Below are 19,643 nucleotides of genomic sequence, written 5' to 3' on the forward strand. Positions count from 1 at the left end.
ACGTGTCATTATACAAATGATAGGATATGTGTGTTAAAAAATTAATAATTTAAAAAATAAAATTTCCTATTACTTATATAAAAACACATAATGTATCTTCTGTATTTCGGTCACAATAAAAAATCTCTTAATTAGTAGAACCTTGTGAACAGTGAACACTAAAGTAAACTAACCATATGGAGCTTATTTACTATGGTCAATTAGCTTAGAAAAAGTAAAAAGTAGTTAATTTAGCAGGAAGACACGACTCTACAGACAACAAAAACATGAAAATAATTCAAACACCAGCATGCATGCATGGCAATGTGGCATGCTGCTAGATGTCGCAGTTCTACTTTTCCATGGGATGGGAGTTGTGTGGGGGTCAAATTGCAAAACTCAAGAAAGAAAAACCGTTGATCATCACGATCATGTTCTTTGTTTCAAGAAATTTTTAATTATGACGAGAATATAGATAATATATCACGTATTTTTATGCAAATGGTAAAAAATTTTAATTTTTAAGTTATTAACCTTTTAACACACATAATCGACATTTTTTATAAAAACACATGATGTACCACTTTATGTGACGGTTTACATTAAAAAATCTCGCCTTTGTTCCCACCAATCTCTGGCCAATGGCCAATGGCCATTCCAATACTGTATCTGCTGATGGAACCAAAATCCAAAACCCCAAAAAACCAAAAAAGAAGAAAAAGATTAGAGACATGCGCGTAAGGGTCACGTCAGAATTTGCAAACAGAAGTTTTTGGTCATACATAACAACGCTCTCGACAACTAGGACCAGCGCAGCCGTCTAATCCCTCCCTCTGCCTCGTTTGCCCCCTTTTATTAAAGCCTGCTTCAATTCCAACATAATCTGAATAAAGCACTAAATTTCAGCTTAAAATTGAGCTGACACAGTACCCCTCCCTAACTTCCGTAGACAAAAATACCCCATTCGCCGCCTTCCACCTCCTGACACCGCCGCATCCGCCAGTGACCACCAGAGAATACGAGTATGTATTTTGTCCACGTGTACGCTCCTCTCCCCTCCTTGTACATTGTAGTACAGACAACAATCCTTTTAAAGCAAAAACCACGACATCCTCTTCGCACGCCCTGCGACAACACACAGGCAACCCCCTTGACCCCTCCCAACCCTTCATTATTACCAATTTACCCCTCACATACATCCCTATAAAATCCGCACCTCACTCTCACTTTTTTCAAATTCCAATTTCAATTTTCAAACCATAAACAACTTCTCTTCACTTCTCTCCTCTCAGTTGCAATCTACGATTTTACTTAGTGGGGTTTTTTGTTCGTTTTTGGGTCCAATTAATTAATAATTAAGAGGAGAGATTAGGATTGTATTAGTGCATTGTTAATCATGATGCATTACCAGGCAGCTGCTGAGTCATGGGGGTACTACGTGCCGGTGAGGATGAGCATGGGGGATCCACTAGAGCGGGTGGCAAGGCTGGCCTCGAAGAGCGCGGTGGTGATATTCAGCGTGAGCAGCTGCTGCATGTGCCATGCCGTCAAGAGGCTCTTCTGCGGGATGGGGGTGAACACAACGGTGTACGAGCTGGATCAGGACCCCAGAGGGAAGGAGATCGAGAGGGCACTCATGAGGTTGCTCGGCAACTCGTCGGCGGTTCCGGTGGTCTTCATTGGTGGCAAGCTTGTCGGCGCCATGGATAGAGTCATGGCTTCCCATATCAATGGGTCCCTGGTCCCACTTCTTAAGGAGGCTGGGGCCCTCTGGCTCTGATCGTCATCGTCGAATTATTACATGCATGTCAGGGAAAAAAAAAAGGGAAAAGAAAAGAGTGAGAGTGTATGTTCAGTTTTAACTACGTTGGAATATATTTATGTTAATTTCACTTTCATTTTCTTACTTGCTCTGCTTCTTCATGTTATTCACCTCTAGCCATGTTGCACGGATACGAATACGGATACAAGTTAGGTATCTGGTATGATAATGTATGTCGATACAAAAATTTCTAAAAAATAAGCATACAATAGTAAAAATATGGAAATTAAAATAATACATCTTTTCTAAAATATATTCCATATGTTCATAATTCATTATATAAGTTAAATCACTATCGAGTGAATGAAACATTCATTTTATCTTATAGCATTAACAAAATAGAACACTGCTTAGTGTTTAATTCTTTATTGAGAATATCGCGTTTAAGAATGAGAAAAAATATAACAAACTTCGGAAATTGAAAACAAATAAACATGATAAATAACATCAAGAATTTACGTGGTTCGGCAATATGTGCTTACGTTCACCGGACATTAACAATAATCTTTCACTATATCAATAATGAGTACAACCAATAATCTTGCCAAATCTCTAGAACTAGGACTTGACGAAAAATCTGAAAGAACAAGAACAAGAAATACACTATCTATTTTCTTTCCTCTCGCACACACTTTACAATGTTCTCCTCACTCTAATCCCTTGAGTGGTATACAATTTATTGTTTTGCTTCCTCCTAATTCAAAACTACAATAGCCCCTTTATATAGACATAATAAAGGTCTTGTTTAATAACGATTATTAATCCTAATTGGAATATAGTTATAAATCATACTCCAATTAAGAAACTAACTCCAATTGGGAAAACAATTTAATCATCTAAGACTATAATCCTTATAGACTTATGACAACTTATCATAGGCTGGAAAAACCTAACATTCTTGAGATTGATCCTTGCCTCTCCCAGGACCAAAATGATTATCCTTTCTGATGGGGCGACATCCATCTCTAAATGTCCTGGCGAGTCTCCCAAATCCACAACGGAATTTAAAAACTACAACAACCCAAATTCCTAACTTAATTCAAGATCAATGTTTTAGGAGTATCTTGACCATATTCTAGAGTATTTCGATGGTATCCTCAGAGTATTTGAGAAGTATCTGATAGTCAACTACACAAAAAGTCAACGATACTTCTAATGAAGTATCCGATATGTATCGAAAGGTATCGTGGGATGTAGGTATCCGATACTCACCCTTGTCCAAATTTGAAGTACTGGTGCAACATAGCCTCCAGCTAATTAACTAGTTTATATATATATTAACAAACAATAGCGTTAGGGACCGATTAAATGATTAATTGTTAGGAGGAGGATGATTAGTAGGAAGTCGAACCCTCACCAGAACGGATAGGCATAATTTATTTCTCGCACTGCGTTGAAGCGTCATTTACAATTACCTAGTTAATAATACTCAGACATAATTACCAAGATTTATCTGGCGTTTTGAAGTGTAACAGTAAGAAGCTATATAAAACTGGTTGCAGCATAAACAATGACAAGTTGGCAACACTGTTTTTTAATTATCTCAATCGTTTACTGAAAGTTAATCGAGTTGAAATACAACGGTGGACAGAAAAACAAATCTTCAGCTCTCTCTCTCTCTCTCTCTCATGCCATCCCCACCGCTCCCTTCTCTCCGTCTCTCCCCTTTCACGAGAAACCCCAAATGAGACAAGCAGAGCAAAAGGCATAAGGTCGGGATCCGATTCATGCTACTAATAATAGCTCGAAACAAATATGATCGAGCAATTTCCAGAATTGCAGCAGCAGCGGTAGCTCATTTTCGATTTCAGTTTCAGATATCTTTAGCTTCTTTGGGGTTTCCGTAGAAGAAGGGGAGAGAGAGAGTTTTTCTGACGGGGAAGGAGGAGAGAGAGAATGGTGATACCGAAGGAAGATAGAGGGTGAGAGAGAATTAAAAAACAAAATTCTTTTTTCTGTGCGAATAATCGCGGATCACCTACGAGTCGGAACCACCTAATGTGGTCTGTACGACAGGACTATGCAACTAACTTGGATCCAAGCTGAGCGTGTGGTGCGGGAGGTGAACATCACGTGAAGGACTGTGCCCTACTCTGGGCGGGAGCACTAACACCGGGAGTGCAGGTTATGAGCTCTCTAAGCATCTCAAACCACTACTGAATGCAAATATGAAATAACGCTTACCTGGCACTTACCTGTGCATCCACAGCACCCGAATATGCATATGTACATGTATGCAACTAATAATGCACGTAATGATGCATAAACAATAATAATATGGTGCATGGCATAAAACAATTAACCCTTTTTAACAATTTCTGGGAAAATATAGGTATATACGGAAAACCAAAAGCTCACTCACTGGTATGTGGAAGGGTCGTAACCCCCCTGCCTCGAGTGACCACGCTCGTCCTCGGGATACGTCTCACCTATATGCGAAAATACTATAAAAACGTTAATTTTAAAACACATAACCTTCCTTTCGTAATAACTTCTCATACATTGCTCAAAATGGACAATTGAATATACCAACGTGCTCTACACAACCTCAGGATCACACCCATAATTTTAGAAAAATTTTCCACAGCCGCACGCGCCCCCACGCGTCGGCCAAGGCACGGCCACATGCGCCGGCCACGCACAGGCACGTGCCTGGCACGCTGACGGCGTCAACTGACGCCGTTAGGAATATTCCGTTAGTTCTAACGGATTCCGTTAACGGCGTCAGGAATATTCCGTCAGAATTGACGGAATATTCCGTCTCCTTCTCCGGCGAGACTCCGGCGACGTCGCCGGCGCCGGAAAATCGCGAAAACTTCAAACGTTCATATCTCACTCATTTTTCGTCCAATTTTCATGAAATTACTACCAAAACGAAGCTTAGACCTAGGAGAATCACGATGTACCACTTTTAAAGGCTAAAATTCACGAAATCTTACCTGTCACCAAACTCCAAATCCGGCCAACTTCGAACACGGTGATCCCGACGTCTAAATTCTTCAAACGAGCTACTCCGAGACTCCTGGGGACCTCACCAAGCTACCTACGAGTTCCATTTTCCCTAAAACGTAAGCATTTACGTTTGCATGAATAGTATCCAAAACGGACCTCGTCGAATCGACGTGAAAACGGTGATAAACTTACCTGAAAATGGTATGGTTGCACTCGCACGAGCCTCACGAGTTTGAAGGTGTACTTGGTTCCCTCGATCTGTAAAGGTTTGAGGGGTTTTGGGTGTGTGCCGTACGTTTTCAATGGAAAATGAGAGGAGAGGGAACTCGGGGGAACTCACAGGGAAAGGGACAGGGACAGGTGCAGGTGTGGGAGTGTGTGTGTGGCCCAAAGACATGCCAACACAACACAAAAACAACCAAAATACGTAACAAAATCGAACTAGAGGCAAAACAGTCTTTTCACACATACGTTTTCGATAATTTCGGGACGGGATGTCACAATTTTTCTTACACAAAGAAATCTGATTATTTAAAGAGTTTTTCTTCTTCTCATTTATCATTTTTAAATTCAATTTTAGTGATGTGGGATGAAGTTCCTAATATACCCTTAAGTTTACCGGAAAAATAGACGGCGTTACGGAAAATGACCAATAGTACAAGACATTGTTAAGTTCGATGACTAAAGAAATTAATATGAAGGTTCAGAGATTAAAATAATACTAGGGGTAAAGTATAGACACCATAATAATCCAACAGGATCCTGTCTTAATCCTTTTGGTGAGGATCATGGGGATCTGTAAATCATGTCCGTTCATCGTATATCGTGCAGTCAATTTTTGTTAGGTACTGTTTGTATTTAATTTTAAATAAAAATATTTAAAATGATTTATGACCGTACGATATACAATGAACCAATGACGGATCCTCATAGGGATCTGGGAGGTCCCAAGACCCGTCGGCGATCCTAAATCACTGCTATAAATTTTCCGAGGACCCCTCGTACTTGAGCATGAGGTTTGTGTAGGTTGTAGGTTGCATGTTGCAGTGGCTGTCTTTTTCTCGGAGAAGATGACCACGCATGGAGAAAAGAAAATAGGGACCCTTCCTGCCTCTCTCCTCCTTGCTTCTGCCATGGTCTCATCCGTCGGTGCCACCCACTTCTCCTCCAACCTTTCTCTGTCGTCTGGCGGGGGCAGTACATGAGCCCAAATTTCCCCAAATTATTTCAACCATCTTAGTAATTTTTCTTATGGGTGAAATTTCCTTCATAAGGTTAGTAAGATGGATATGATTTGTCATGGGTTGGTGAAATTTAGGGGTGGAGCTGCCATGGCTTCTGGAGAATGGGGAGGGAGGCGGTTGGTGGAGGTATGACAGCTTTGTTCTTAGTAAGAGAGAATGTGGATGTTTGGTAACTGGTAAAATAGAAAAATGGTGTGTTTGATTAGAAAGATAGTGGGAGTTTGGGGACTTTTATTTGACCGGTGTTTTAAATTTAGTGGTTCATATTAGATAATCAATAACTTAGGTACTCCATAGTAACTTATGAAACCTCGTAATGCCTGAATTATGATTTTATAATTTGTACTATTGTTTTGCATATGATTTTTTAATGAAATGTATTATATGTAAATTTTCAATGTTATTTTTGTCTATAAATTTTTTGACCTTTATAATTGGGACCCTCCGAGTATAAAATCCTGGATCCGCCATTGCAATGAACAGATATAATTCACATATTCTCAGAATCCTCACAAAGAGGATCTGGTGAGAATCCAGATTCCATTGTAATAATTAAGCCTAATATTATTTATTAATAAAATTCTCTTTTTCAATTAAAAATTTAAGGAAATATTATTATATTTTTTCATGCATAATTAAGAAAAACATTTTTAAATTAATGGGTATTGAAGTAATTTTGCACAAATTTTTTTTTTTTCTCACCCACACATCATCAAAACAACCAAAACGCAAAAAATATGTTTCAAATAGATAAAGATAACTTCCCTCTCCCGTTCTTTACTTTTTTAACTTCTCACTCTATAAATTTCTCACACGGACATAGTGTAAGGACCAGTGCTAGCAGATATATGGAGAGTTGTGCATGACAAAGAAATTTCCTTCAAATTGAATCATCTAGTGGTCTTCAAACAATGTGGGGGAGGAGTCCAAGAGAAAATGATCCCCAAGCCCCAAATGCAAAATGTCAAAAACAAAAAAGGGCGAAAAACCCCATATCTAGTTACAACTTGTTTCGTCCAGAATTCACAACAGAAGTTAAAGCCCTACTATCCCAACAATAAACCCTCACGAACTTACATGTAATAGGAACGTCAAGTTGTCAATATTCCAAAACTAATTATACAATATCATAAGTGCAAGTTAAAATATATAGTAACTCGTGAAGTGTTTGGAATACTGTCACTTTAGCATTTGCATGTAATTTTTCTCGTCTATCCCTCCCTCTTCCCTGACAATCATGCCAACAGGGTTCTTCACATGTCTTTGTTTTGTTCTGAATATATAAAGCATTTCATCTCTCTGATTACAGTTGGTCTTAACACCAAATACTCATGGGCTCCATTAAACGGAGAGCTTGAATCCTCCAGCTACATAACACAGACCAGCTAGCAACAAACACTCATGGATTCAATTATTTCATTTCTTCTGCTTCTTGCATCTCTTGCCATCCTCTCTCCTGCTCTGGCTGCTAGATCCACACCACCAACAGCTCAGATCACTGTCGTGGGAGCTATTTACTGTGATACCTGTTTAAGCAACTGTTTCTCTAGGAGCAGCTACTTTCTCCCAGATATATAATCTCTGAAATACAGCATAGTTTGATTTAGAATCTATAAATACGCGTTTTTGCTTGTAAGCACTTTTGTTAAAAGCAGAGCAAATGTTTATAATGGTATGCTTAGGAGTGCACTGTAAAAATATATTGGAGAGATTTCAAATGATACATTTCAAGGTATGATTTGAACTTAAAAGTAGTGCATTTTGTAGTGAATTAGCAGTAGATTTGTAGTGTTTGAGTAATTCATTGATTGTATTTATTGCATTTTTAATAATTTAGTCTAAAGCTCATTGATACTTTAAAATTGCTTGTCTAAATATAACACAGAAGTTCAAGTATTTTCTGAAAATACACAGTGAAAATACTTTCTAACTTCTAAGTTTTTTTGTCAAACATTATAAAATGCGCACTTTCTAGACTTTTTAGGTTTTGAAAGTTTTGTCATTCTAAAGCACTTTAGGATTTTTTTTTTTTTTTTTTGTTTAAATGATGAATGTAGCTAATTTACTTACTACTTATTAGTTTCAAAACAAAATTTGAATCTAAGACCCTTGATTTTTTGACTGATCAGGTGCGGATGTCCTCATAAAATGCAAATTCGGAGCAAAATCCCTCAAGTCAGCATCACTGATGAACTTCCAGGTCAACAAAACCACATACAAGTGCGGAGTCTATAAACTTGAAATCCCCTCTGTCGATGGAGTCAATTGCATCAGTGGCTTTGCCCTGAGTCAATGTGCCAGGCAACCTTAATAGGCAGCTCCTCCTCCTCCTGCAATGTCCCCTCCTTAAGAACCACCGCAGACGAAATCTCAGTCAAATCGAAACAAGACAACCTCTGCATCTACAACATGAACGCCTTGAGTTTCCTGTCACCTAAGAAAAATCTCACATTGTGTGGAAACAGGAAGGTGGAGGGTGAACTGGTAACTTCGTTCAATTCCTCCAAATTCTTCCTACCTTACTTCCCACCGTATGGGTTCTTCCCTTGGCCTCAACTGCCGCCATTTTCTTCCCTGCCCTTTCCTCCTCTGCCTGCTTTGCCATTTTTGCCCCCATTCCCATTCCGGGGCCCACCGTCTTTGCCTTTCCGATTCCCACAATTCCCTCCGGCACCGAACCCTTCTGCCCCAAATGCTCCGCCAGCGTTTAACTTGGGGGATCCCAGGACTTGGATTCCTTATATCCCCTCAGTTTATCCTCCTCCTCCTCCGCTGCCTGCGTTCAGCCTTGGAGACCCCAGAACTTGGATACCATATGTTCCTCCTCCGTCCCCTCATAGGACCCAACAAAACCAGAATCCTTAGTTTTCAGACATCTAAATAATTATGATCCATATGTATGATTGTTTATCATGGTCAAAAAAGCTTATTTGCCATGGTAGCAAAAAGAGATTCTGTTCATGTATGAGATGAAAAACATTTGGATATAACAATTAAGACATATTTCACATCAATCCTCCGTCCACGAATATTTCTGTGCTCTGTTAGCTTGTGATTTGTAATTGTTTAGGGTTTAAGACAACTTTGAACTGGTCCTAAAGTGGCTAAGGGTTTTTATCAGAAATGGTCTACCAATATTTTCCCACACAAAAGTCCTCCCCATTGCGTTAACATTTAGCTACATGTTAAAACAAGCCCGGACGCTCGTGCATGTGCCTCATTCACACGCAACTTTAGGGTTTAGTAGCTTCTTTCCTTCTAGCTCTTTCAAGTTTCACCTTCTCAAGCAACTTACCGACGGTGTTAGAAACCCCCTGCAGCCAGAGGAAAAAAAAATCTTAAACAATGGACACGTGAAGATGCTAAGAGAGGTTGGTGGTAAATCCTCACCTATAGGTTTTTCCTTCGTCTTTCCCCCTCTTGTTCCCTCTCAGCCTTTTCTTGCACTATTATTTCAAGGAAAGTCGATTGCTCTTTCTCCAACTCTTTTATTTTTTGTTTTGCCCAGCTCAAGCTGATTTAAACGAAGAGTGAAAAACATGAGTATTGAAATTTAATGTTGTAATATAACGTACAAATTCAAGATAGATGTTAAAATCAAGCACGCTGACTTCATTTCCAAGAGATTTACACCTTTCACAAATTGCGCTCGTTTAGCAATTTAGCCATTGTTGGATTGACAATCTTCTTCAAACTGCAAAAAGAAGAAGACAACAGTGAAATGGTAAGTTTTGGATAAAAGGACGATTCCCACAATCAAAGAAGGTAAAGAGCTCAATTTCACAGAACCTTTCTGTCGCTTCATGATAATCCTCCTGCGATTTGGTTGAACACTCAGCATTGCAATCTGTAGAAACTTGCCCCACTCCATTTGTAGCGGATGTCTGCTAGTGGGAGCAAATATAAGCAGTGAGAAAACTTGTGGTGGTGGTTAGCAAAATTTTAGTGAACACAACTTTCTATTAACCGTCCAATTCTCGATGGTTAACCATAAGGTCCACAAGAATCTTTTAACTCTTTTGCGTTTGCTATAAGCATAAGTGAGAAGTAAAGGTAAAATAAAATGCCTTTGACTGAACGCGTAAGCATTTGAGGGACTCTTTCATCTGAAGCAGGATCGTGCTGGGGTTCAATAGAAGAGTGTAATTCCTCATAACAGATCCCATCTTCACTTGAAGCATTTACGGGTGACGATCCCTTTTCAAGTTTGTTGCTGAACTTAGAACCATGGCAATTCTGATTTACGAGACAGGATTTGCCTCTACCAGACGCTAAGGGTTCTCTTTCTGGAAAATCAGTAGTACGTCTTCTTGGAGCATAACCAACAGTCTGGCAATTTTTGCCCCTAGAAAAAAATGGCTCACAGTAAGTTAGATACATGTAACCTCAAGTACTTAAGCGGTATTTAGGAAAAGAACAAACCAGTAATCCTTTTGAATTTTAACCAATTTTACCTCTGGTCTTGAAAGCACAGTTGTCTGCTCAAATCCCTGTTTGTCGTGAGCTGGTTCAACAAAATTAGCTTCCAAAACACCTGTCAAGGAGAAAGATGACAAGAGTGGGTAACAGAACTAATCCACATTACAATTAGTCTCTGCAACACCGAGAGAAACACAAGAACTACTCTGCCTGAGAAGTATACAAAATACCTATAACGCCACGACCATCACTGCCAGCAGGATTCCATAGCCTCCAAAACGGCTGCTAAGGACGTTTTTTCAGGCAAAATAAGAGAAGAAAACAGAATATACCGTACAAGAATGCAAGTCATTATTGTCCCTTATTCTAGCAAAGTACCACCAACAATTTAAATGAGACATTCTAAGACAAAAAACACTGACAACTAACCTTAATCAGTCGATTTTTATGATATATGCTGAACCCTTGGACATCAATATGATATTTACAAAACCAAGCGTCACATTTAAACGGTCATCTGTAAAATGCTATTTCAAGATTTAGTCTCGAAGGTATTACATTTTCATCTTTTGACGACATTCCTTCTGGAAGTTGCAAGGTCTGTACGTTACCTCCTTAGTTAACATCATGTCATTCACTATATTATGATGTTCAACATCTTTTCCATGAGGAATAATTCTAAAGTTCTATCTGATGTAAGATCATATGTGAAACTGTCTTCTTCGAGAATTACGGTTTCTGTCACAGTGAATGTTGACATTCATTGAAGTGAGTGAGTTCTTCAAACATACCCTAAACAAATGCCGACAGTTAAGTAGTGTCTAAAGCTGGGATAGCGTTTTGCCATCTGAATGTTCTTCTCATCCTCATTGACTCCTCTAATTAATTTGAATATCCTGTCATTTCATCCACGAAAGATAAGAACTCAAATCTGAACGTGCAGTGCAGGTACCCAATAATTACAAGACTTCGGATAAAAAACAACGATCAAATGAAAAAGAGTCAAAAGGATCAGTGTCCAAATCGAGTTCCAGTTTTCCTTCATCATCCTCCCAAAGGTTGTAAATTATTATACGCGCACCATGCTCTTTAAGGAATTACCTGCTGAAGAAGATCCTCTCCGCTTAAATAAGCATGGCTAAATAAGAAGGATCTTCTTCCTGAGAAATGCCATGTTCTCCAGAGTTACGGTACAAAATTATAAACCCAAAAGAATAAGAATCAGGGACGGCTAAAATGTAGTTGTCATTATTTACCACCATAAAAGAAAAAGAAATTTTGGGGGGAACCACAAAGTCTTCCTTTCCAGTACCCCTCAAAAAGGTGTAGGATAGCAATCCAATGGTCTGCGTCGGCCTAAGAGAGAACAATATGAGTCGGTTGCTTTTCAATTTGACAAAAAGATGTGACAAAAAGTTTGCGCCGTTTCTGCAGGTCCTTGTACTACAATCATGTAAACTACAGCTTCTAAGACCAAGAGAATCAAGTTTCCAAGCTACGGTTTAACAGAGAGAGAGAAACAAACGTTCTCCCATCCTTCCCAACACAACGAGAAAACACTATTACGTCTGCTCCAAGCCTCATAGTATTCAGTCTTAAAGCCTTTGCCATCTAAGAAAGAAATTTCATTTATTTTGACATCAAATATTGGTACGATTTTACTCTTAAGAGGAAATTATGTATTAGACACGCATTTAACAGCAAAGTGGATGAACTTTCATCGAATTTGACGGTGATAGATTAATTGACTAATTTCAAATAGTTCAAGGGGTTATTTACCAAAAAATAATTAAGAGGTCAATTTCAACTGAAATAATAGTTCATAAGGTCAAACAACAGTTTAGTCTACTATTATTTTTCTTTTTTTGAACAAACAATATTCTCTACACTGAGACCATCTCCAACCCATGGGATAAAACTTTAAATATAAACTTTAAACCAACCCCACCCCCCCCCCCCAAAAAAAAAAAAAAAAAAACCATCTCCAACCATGGCCTTATATAAGCTATGGGAAGAAAATATATATCTGGGCTAGATTTCCCCCGAATTTAAGTCTGGCTTAAATTATTTTGAACCCACCAAACTATCATATTTCAAACCTTTTTTCACTTATAATCTAACGACTATGATCAAACGAGATCAAATGTAATGGTAAAAAAAAATAATAATAAAAAAAAAATCACGGCCCAAAATTAAATCTAACGTCTAAAATAATTTAAATCAAATTTAACTTAAACTTTATAAATACTTATACATTTGTATGATTTTTAATTACTAATAGGAATTTAAATATTTTTAGACTATAATGTTCATAAAAATAAATTAGGATAATCTACATAAATTTTATTTTCAAAAATGTTATCATAAAGTTTGGCTAAAATCATTGTTTAATAATCTCGAGCTAAAATTTTAAGCCTTATGTTGGAGGAGAAAAGCAGTTTTTGGGATATGACTTATTAAAATTTTCTGGCTTAAATTTTTAAGCTTTATCCCCAAGGGTTGGAGATAGTATAAGGGTTGAGGAGTGAGCTAAGCCTCACAATGAGCTTGCAATAATGTGGTTTAAATTCGCTTTTGGCGAGAATCAAACCTAAGACTTCTTACTTACAAGTGAAGAGAAATACCGCTATATCATAGTACTAAATGGCACTATTAAAATTGTTATTCTATATCTACTTAACAAGCATGATTGCAACGCATGATCTATATCTGTCCCTCAGATTATTTGTCTACTTAATGAGAAATCATTTTGAATATGTTTTACGTAGCTAAATTTGAAGATATAATATATTATAAGATGCGGCAAGTATTTAATCATCTAACTCGACAAGTGGCACTTTATCGTAATTTATAAACGTGATAATGTTTGATGCATTAGTCATCGTGATCTCTTCAGTAATCGTAATTAGTCTGTTACTTAGGTTAGTCGCATCATTTTTATAGACAATAATTTGGCTTTTCAGTTTTCAGACCGACGAATAAATTTTATAAACAATCAATTAAGCTCTTGGTGATGTCACATGCTAGAAGGGTTTTCGACTTATTTTGGTCGCTCGTGGAGATTTCCAGCAGCTTCACTTATTGTTGTGTTGGAATTAAAAACCTCTAAGCTAATTGGGAGATGTTTGGAACATATATATTGGTTGTTACCTTTCTAATAAGATAAAACATGTACTCTTATCAAGGGTGAGAGGTTTGGGTGAAGCCTACAAAATAGGTTACCCCTATTATATATAAGTCAAGTATCGAATTTAAGATCTCTCACAATTACAAATGGAGTCTATGAAAAAGGATTTGTATTAGAGATTGTAAAAACAAAATTGATATTCTTACCACAGTTTACATACCACATTCGTACCACTTCTCTAATAGAGATGAAATCCATATGTGTTGGCGGGGTCAACCTCTATTAGAGATGTGATACAAATAGAGTGTGAAAAATATGATAAATGTAAGATTACTCTGTTAAAAAGCCTGAATTATTGCTCGCCTCTTTTGGTTAACCAATTAGCAGGTATTGCATAAATATGTATATTAATCAAAGCCAAGGTATACACTTTATTGGCCACTTGACAATATATAGTTGGCTAAGCCTGGTTCATCGAACATATAAGGTGAGCCTAAGTTTGTATACTTACTGATTTATTCACGTGATACATAGAATGGATTAGGGTTTATCGAAGGGAGGTATATATATTTTCTGCTTGGAGCTTTCTTCTGAGCCGTCATCATATATAGATTTACTAACTCAAATGCTAGCTTTCTTAACTGTCAACAAATGAATAATGAATACGCGTACTTAATATTGAGAACCTTTGCTTTTACATACCACTACCAGCAAATGATCATCTGCCATATATGAACACTGAATAGGTAGTCAATCCGAATTGAGATTTCGTCTCAAATTTAGTGTAAATATATTATTGTATTAAAAAAAATTGTTACCACCGTCAGTAATGGTGTAGACTCTAACTAGCTCACACCCACACAATTTCAAGTGTATTTTGACGTAGCCCACCATTAATTTTTTTTGTCCTTGAAATCTTAAATTCAAACTATCACATAGATATAATATTTGTAATCAGTTCTAGAATTAAAAATTAGAATACCGAGAAATGAACGAATTTCAAAAACTAAAGTATATTACTCAAAATGAAAGAAAACACTACAAATTTGACAAGAGGACATGATTCTTAAGATTACATTGTGACTAACTTATAAGCTATATTTGTAGAGGCTTAAACTTAAGATACCTAATACGAAAAATACCAAATTTATCCGAACAATACAATTCATGATTGTAGTTAGAGATCATGTGGCAAATTATTTGTACAGGTAGTAATAATAATATGAGTAAATTCGTACGTATTCCTATATCTATATATTTGGGAGGACTCACTTACATTTTCAATACGTCATTAAGATATCTTAAACTAACAATATTAAACACATAATATTACGCTATTGGCTGAAGATATAACTTGATGTATTCACATATAGAAAAATAGGCATGCCTACCGTTGACAAGTGGTTACATTTATGAATAAACAATGATGCATGTGGGCTTTATATACTACCCTCTCCATGCCAAGATTGCCCCATCAAAGACGCAAATTGTACCTAGATAGCTTATCTTTCTGCTTCCTCTCCCCTTTGTATCCTCCCTCGCCCTCCTGGCATTCCTGAAAACCAAGCACAACCACCAGTACTTGAATCCTTGTGATTCTTTTCCGATCGCTTCATTCATATTTTGCATGATCCTTCACTTGTTTATTCATTGAAAAAGTATGAGTAACACAGTGATTCCAAGAGTGAAAGTCATGGTTTATTTGGTCTACGACAGGGGTTGATTCCACACATATCCGATCCTGTAATTTCACAATTTTTTCGTGCCCTTTGTTTATATTGTTCATATTACAAAGTTCTCGTTTCTCCTTCAAACTAAATTGATGGAGGGTGGTGTTGTGTGTTGTTTTTGAAACCCAACATCAGCATATAAATCTTTTTTCTATCCGTTGTTCAGTTTCAATAATTCTTGTTCACGAAAAGGTAAGATGGGCTTGATAACCGAAACCTGGAAGCGATGCAAATCAATAGGCCGGGGTCGTCCTACTAATATTCATGGAATGGTGCCTGCTCTGACCACCAAGAGCAAGTCATGCCCGAACATCAACCTCGGGATACCTGAGAAAAAGCGTGCGAGCAAGCGCCAAGTGGCTCCTGAAGGCTGCTTTACAGTCTATGTCGGTTCCCAAAAGCAAAGGTTTGTGGTCAAAACGGAACACGCAAACCATCCTCTCTTCAAGATGCTACTTGAAGAAGCCGAGTCTGAATTTGGGTATGACAGTCGAGGTCCTCTTGTGCTTCCTTGTAATGTTGAGATATTCTACAAGGTTTTGATGGAAATGGACGATTGTGGTGACCAAAAGGTTCCTCAAGGGTGTGGCTTGGCTAAGCGTTATGGCTCATACCATCATCTTACCCCGTCTAGGATGGTTGCCATCAACCAGTTCTAGTTATAATGCATATTTAGCACTTTACAAAACTGATAGCTTGCTTGGTTGATGATAAAATATATGGGTTTGATGTATAATTTGTGGGATTTTAGATTTCTTGAGTCTTGCAATATGTCAATAACTTTAATTGTTAAATATTAGGATCGGAGAGAATAAGGAGATGAAAGAAATTCAAGCTATCTTTGTAATATATAAATCTTTTGTTATGTTTTGTATTTTGAATATCTATTAATTAAATCTCTTCTCGGTCACCTGCTTAATTAGTTGCTCTTAGCTTTTAATCAGCAAGTACTCTCTTTGGCAGGCTAAAATCTACAAACAACTAAGCTTACAAATTGTTATTTGCAATGATCACTAGAAGTACAAACCATGCATCATGTTCATGGGTACGTAATATATCTTGTAAAATAAGGCTGGAATTTATATTTTAGTAAGAATACGATATAAATTTCAATATTTCTTGATAAGGTTGGTAGCAACTTGCAAACAAACTAAGGGGCGAAAATTGACCCCAAAAAGAATAATTCAAGGGGCGAATATGCATAAGCATTTGCAGTCCAAATGATTAATTAATTTCAACTATGTAATCCGAAAACAAAAGGCTGTTTTTAAATTTGATTAGCCACCTAAGCAGACCGTTAAGCATAACGGTTTAAGGTCGGTAGATATATGGGTGGCCTGGCTGATAGTAACATTTCATTATCTTCTTTGGCTGATAGTCATGAGACTATACCTAAACACATTTGATCACGTAATTTAGCAACAAAACAGCATATCTAATGTAATTAATACTAAACCGTTGTTTTTTTTTTTCCCTTTCATCGAAATACTATTTGTATGGTCGAAATATTAAACCATGTTTATTAGTTTGTGAAGCAGCAGTCGGGACTGTACTGGAAAGGAAGTAGCTGCCGTTTTTCCTGACTGCACACTATCTTTGTTAGTTTTTTGTAGTTTGTTTTGGATTGGTGAAACGAATGATGAATGCATGAGAGGATACAAATGAAGTATACATAACTTCATTGTAGACTTGCACTTTGACGCAAGTCGGCTAAAGTAGCATCTCTTCTCTTCGGTATTTGAGTTTAAATCTCCCTTTGTTGTCTCCTTCTTTTTTTTTTTTTTAAGGAACTCTTCGCTAAATGAATGCTGCAAATGTTAAATTTGAAGCTTTTCTTATAAATTAACAAGCTTTAAATCTTTGTTTAATATGAATTATACGCTTGATTTTAATTTAGTTGGATAAAAGCTTGTCTTATGAATTCTTAATCAGCAATAATAGCTGGTTAGTTAATTTAGCAATATATGGACCTTTCACAGTTGACATTAGCCATTAGGCCACTACCACCACGCATTCCATTTTCATCAAAGTTGACATTGGAGTTTTTAATTTCGTCCTCATTTTGTTAATTTGGTTTTCATATAATATTTATTTGGAGTTCGTCAGTCATTGGAATTGTTATAGACTCGGTTTTTTAATACAACTAGACTTCAATCATGCTTTTGTTTTTCCGTCAAAATTCATATAACAAATACATTTTAATTAATTTACTAATTTTTCAGACCAAAACAATAGACAACTAGTGTTTTTTTTTTTTTTTTAAATATATTCCTTTGCTTGCAGAGCATTGACATTTTGAAATTTTAATGCCCTACGGGAAAGGGAGTGTTACATCCGTCAACTAAATTGATATCGATATGTTTGGATGTTTCACCATCACCTAAAACTTGTATGTGCAATGCATCCAAGATTTTCTTTTTCTTTTTTTTGGTTTTTTCAGAGCTATTGGAATCGAAAGATATGAGAAACTGACTACTTCCATGCAAAGTTTGAATGCTCGTTATTGACTGCATTCGAGGCCAAGGCCGGAGTGGAATTCTTTTCAAGCTTCTCTCATATTTTACGGAAAGCTGATTTTGCTGTGAAGCCACCTCTATTGGTCATCTAAAGGCTGTTTATTATTACCTTGTATGGGCCTCTTAGACCAACTTCAATGGTGGGCTAAAAGCTGAATTACTCCCCAAAATTTCCCCCCAAACTCACTCCAACCAAAGGGGAAATTTTGGGTTAAATGTTAAATGCTAAACCAATGCCAAATTTCCCCCAAAATTTAGCCCAAAAATCGGAGTGGACTCCACCCAATATTTATCGGAATTTAAATTTTTTTAGATTAAAATGTTCATAAAATTAATTTACGATAGTCTACATATTTATTTAAAAAAAAAATTAATTTACCAAAAAAAAATAGCCTAAGTTCATTCTTTAATAATCCTGGACTAAAATTTTAGGCTAGAATGGTTGAAGCAGAAAAGCTGTTTCTAGGCTAAAAACTAAATTTTTCGGACTAAAAAATTTAGCTTTTAGCCCAACCGTTGGAGATGGTCTTAGGATTAGGTCCTTCATCCCACTCCACTAACCCAAACAACATTGACTTGGGATAAGGTACTTTAGTCTTTTTAGCGCTATCTACATTTATTTGTGGTGTCATTTTGCTCACACTTTATTTCTCTCTTTACACATATTTGATAACCTTTTGTTTTTAGATTGAATACATAAAAAGTTTAGTGTAAGAGAAGAAAAAAGGTGTTTGAAAACCATTTCTCATTTATTTTCGCTTGTAAATTGTAAACGGAATATCATAAATATAAATAACGAGTTTGACGTTGAATTATGACTGACACATTATGTAACTCAGCTCAAAATTTCATTTCAACAGCTTTGCAAGCAAGATGAAAATGGGTCTTTCTTAGATACTATGTTACAAGATGTAGAGCACGTGGTGATTTAGATGGTAACTTTGGAGTTTTCTAATATATCTTTTTGAAGTGATTCTCTCTACATTGTTTCTGCTTTGTATAGTTCGGGCCCCTTTTTGTCCTTCTACGGACATATTATTGAGGACGGGAATGTAGTGTTACTTTAAATCACCGGAGATGGCTTTACATGCGTGCATCAGCACGCCAACAATGTTTCACATCGCCTTGCTCGATTTGTACTTCACATAAGATTATAAAAGACGATTTGAAGAGCCTCTTGCTTTTATTTCTGATATAATTCGAAGATTGTAATTTGTGGTTTGACGAGGAGGTGGCGAGTCTAGTAGTTTCCAATTGCACCGAACTACATTTGATGTAACAAAATAGTATCACTTTGAGTTAAAAAAAAGAAGAAGGAAGAAGATAGGATCATTATCAAGGGGAAGAATGATAAAACGTCATTAACAAAAAATAAAATGTGAGGGAGACCATACTTTTAAACTACATTGGTGTACAATATCTGATGTGGTAAGTTTTAACATTAACCACTTTTAGGCCCAAAGATAAGTACCAGATTGGGAAAAAGCCCTAAAAAGAAACCCAAGGGCTAGGAAACTTGTAAAAGGGCGTGTTCGCGCACGATGAACACTGACCTATTGGGTTGAACGTTGAGTGGCCGCCAACTTGAGCACGTGGGCTGACTGACAATATTACGATACGGATTTCAAGAGAAATGTCCACTAAGATGACATTCAAGCCACACGGCGACTTGTAAACAACAATGAAGACCAAGGATGGGACACGAAGTGGGTCGGAGCGACATTCGGGGAGATTGGGTTAAGTAACCAAGGCCGATTAGGGGAAATAGGCTACTTTATTTTGGGCCGACATGCATTCGACTGGACACCAGTCACTTCATGCCCGAATGTCGGGTTGACAGGTAAAATGGTGTTA

General features: G+C 37.1%; 3 protein-coding genes and 1 pseudogene across 3 annotated transcripts; 3 read left to right on the forward strand and 1 right to left on the reverse strand.

Moving 5' to 3' along the window:
• The first annotated feature begins 1,235 nt into the window (after nt 1-1,235).
• On the forward strand, nt 1,236-1,871 carry LOC103941018 (glutaredoxin-C1-like). Its single transcript, XM_009351203.3, has one exon. The coding sequence runs from the start codon at nt 1,376-1,378 to the stop codon at nt 1,757-1,759; it is 384 nt and encodes a 127-aa protein (XP_009349478.2). The 5' UTR covers nt 1,236-1,375; the 3' UTR covers nt 1,760-1,871.
• A 6,418-nt stretch (nt 1,872-8,289) lies between these two features.
• On the forward strand, nt 8,290-8,862 carry LOC125472822 (formin-2-like). Its single transcript, XM_048574709.1, has one exon. It carries the CDS (start codon nt 8,290-8,292, stop codon nt 8,860-8,862), a length of 573 nt encoding a protein of 190 aa, XP_048430666.1.
• A 156-nt stretch (nt 8,863-9,018) lies between these two features.
• Nucleotides 9,019-12,340, reverse strand: LOC108866746 (annotated as a pseudogene).
• A 2,678-nt stretch (nt 12,341-15,018) lies between these two features.
• On the forward strand, nt 15,019-16,183 carry LOC103941017 (indole-3-acetic acid-induced protein ARG7-like). The gene has a single exon (XM_009351202.3). It carries the CDS (start codon nt 15,471-15,473, stop codon nt 15,930-15,932), a length of 462 nt encoding a protein of 153 aa, XP_009349477.2. The 5' UTR covers nt 15,019-15,470; the 3' UTR covers nt 15,933-16,183.
• Nucleotides 16,184-19,643: the final 3,460 nt, after the last annotated feature.

This window comes from the organism of the source record quoted next, unplaced genomic scaffold (assembly GCF_019419815.1).
Source record: "Pyrus x bretschneideri cultivar Hongxiangsu unplaced genomic scaffold, Pyrus_bretschneideri_v1 Contig74, whole genome shotgun sequence".
NCBI lineage: Eukaryota > Viridiplantae > Streptophyta > Magnoliopsida > Rosales > Rosaceae > Pyrus > Pyrus x bretschneideri.